The sequence below is a fragment of the Amphimedon queenslandica genome, unplaced genomic scaffold (assembly GCF_000090795.2).
Source record: "Amphimedon queenslandica unplaced genomic scaffold, v1.1 AMPQUscaffold_11201, whole genome shotgun sequence".
Classification (NCBI taxonomy): Eukaryota; Metazoa; Porifera; class Demospongiae; order Haplosclerida; family Niphatidae; genus Amphimedon; species Amphimedon queenslandica.
The window spans coordinates 6,715-8,703 of NW_003548554.1; the positions used below are offsets into that span (position 1 = coordinate 6,715).

A 1,989-nucleotide genomic window follows, 5' to 3' on the forward strand; every position below is an offset into this window, starting at 1 on the left:
CAACAAGGACTGAGCCATGGCTATACCTCCACGACCAAGCAAAAGTTCTCTTATTAGTCGCTTACTATCTTCAATTGAAAGTTTATCCACAAACTCCTATGTCATAATTCATTGTGTTGTGCTTAGCTATACATTGCATTATAATACTTACATCCATTTCTCTTGTTTGTGCCTCTATATATGGAATCAATTGATTCAGATTGTCCTAAATTTGTTGTAGCAAGCACCTATTCATTTTGATTACATTGTCTTATCTTCTTTCATGTATTTTTTATATGGATTTTACCTTGTTCCTGCATGGCTTTTTCTTGCCACATTGGCAAGTACTCTTACATGTGGTCCCAGATGCTTTGCATGGACATAAACCTCTACCCCGTTATCTTGTGCACATGCCTGTGCAGCTACAGATGGTAATTACTTCCTTTAATGACCCATTATTTTGCAGCAGCAGATACATAAGACTTCTACCTCATTTTCTTGAGATAGATCAGTCGAGTTATTGTGCAAGCTGTTTCCAGTGGCCCCTTTTATAACTACTGTAACTAGTTTATATAGTTGTCACAATTATTTTTATTAACCGCACCCATACAAGTAACTGTTTACATTGTTAATGGAAGCCATACATGACTTTCGTGTCCGTGGTCCTTTAATACCAAAAAAGGAGATAATTAAGGTTGGTTCACAATATGACCCTTGCGACTGGAAGACCGCAAGGAAGACCTTGTGACTGCATCAATAATGCAAGAGTTGAACTCTGGTCAACTATACAGCACTTCTGGTGCTCTTCCTGTTGCAATGCATGATATTGTGTACTAGGCCTTAGGCTACCCAAGATACTACCGTGACACTAACACATAATGTATTATCATAGATACTGATACACTGACAGTGATACTATTGATGTCAACACTCAACTAATATATGTACCTTTTGAACTAGTTGATCCTGCAGGTGGCATAGCTGGTAGAGGATGTTCACGAGCTATTTCATCAGCTAATGCTGGATCACCTCCTCCTTCTTTAACAGCTACACACACTCTCCTCCAACAAGGAATACCATAACGCTCGTAATCATAATCTTTCCTTAACCAGTGCTCTAGAACTTTCTGCAGACAAGTGACAGAGTTTCCACGACAATCGACTTCTATCTTGTTAATTGTGTTTATTTTGAGACGCAAGGAAATAGCAATTTGCTTCCAGGAAGCTGAAAGTTGCTCTATTTTCTCATAAATATCATAAAAGTCCTCGATACCTGCACAAAATATCATTAAATGTCAAATATACCCACAAACTCACTTAGTTCTTTATTGCAAACGTTTATAAAAGGAGCAGAGGAAGAACTAGGGCTTCTACTTGTAGCCATTGTTTGTGGAATGTATACACCCACGCAAAAGGTGGTTATCTAGGCGTGGCTCAGAGACTCAGTAGTACTCCGTAGTCTCTAGATCTTTCAATAGTATACGGAGTAGACACGTGGTTTGTAATGGCGTTCCTTGTCCAGTGTACTTGTAGGAAGCTTCTCTCCCTCTCTTCATCTCTTAGTAGAACACCATCAAAGAATCAGCTCTTGACTTCCAGACTATCTCATTTATTAAATAAAGGAGTGAGGACCCTACACACTGGAGTAAGGACATAATGTAATGTGTCTAATGTACCACTCCTCAGTGTAATCCGGTAATTAATTGGGTTAAAATTAGATTAAAAATTCAATGGATGGTCTACTGTATATGACAACAATTTTCAGGGGATTAAAAAATAATTTAATGAATTAGATGTAAGGTGGGAATCATAAATTATGTGAATTTTTAATGTATAATTATTTATTTATGAAATTTAAACTGAATTAAGACTGCGATTTTTTTACAATTGCTGGAAAATTATTTTAAATTTATTTACAAACCTCAATGAGCCATGCACATATTCATTTTATTAATAATGTCTCCTCTCCCTCTATCATCTCTCATTAGTATATATACTCCAGTAGTTCTGA

At 36.8% G+C, this 1,989-nt stretch overlaps 1 protein-coding gene across 1 annotated transcript; it reads right to left on the reverse strand.

Moving 5' to 3' along the window:
- Positions 1–908: 908 nt before the first annotated feature.
- LOC105315261 (uncharacterized) lies at positions 909–1,403 on the reverse strand. The gene is made up of 2 exons (XM_020005607.1): positions 1,296–1,403; positions 909–1,251 (listed from the first exon to the last, which is right to left on the reverse strand). Exons 1-2 carry the CDS (start codon positions 1,360–1,362, stop codon positions 911–913), a joined length of 408 nt encoding a protein of 135 aa, XP_019861166.1. The 5' UTR covers positions 1,363–1,403; the 3' UTR covers positions 909–910.
- Between the last annotated feature and the right edge of the window lie 586 nt (positions 1,404–1,989).

Excerpts from the sequence above, each read along its gene's own strand:
- LOC105315261 (XM_020005607.1), bottom strand. The coding sequence starts at position 1,362 with ATGGCTACAAGTAGAAGCCCTAGTTCTTCCTCTGCTCCTTTTATAAAC. Across the intron at positions 1,252-1,295 it reads CGTTTGCAATAAAGAACTAA|GTATCGAGGACTTTTATGAT; the intron begins GTGAGTTTGTGG and ends TATTTTGTGCAG.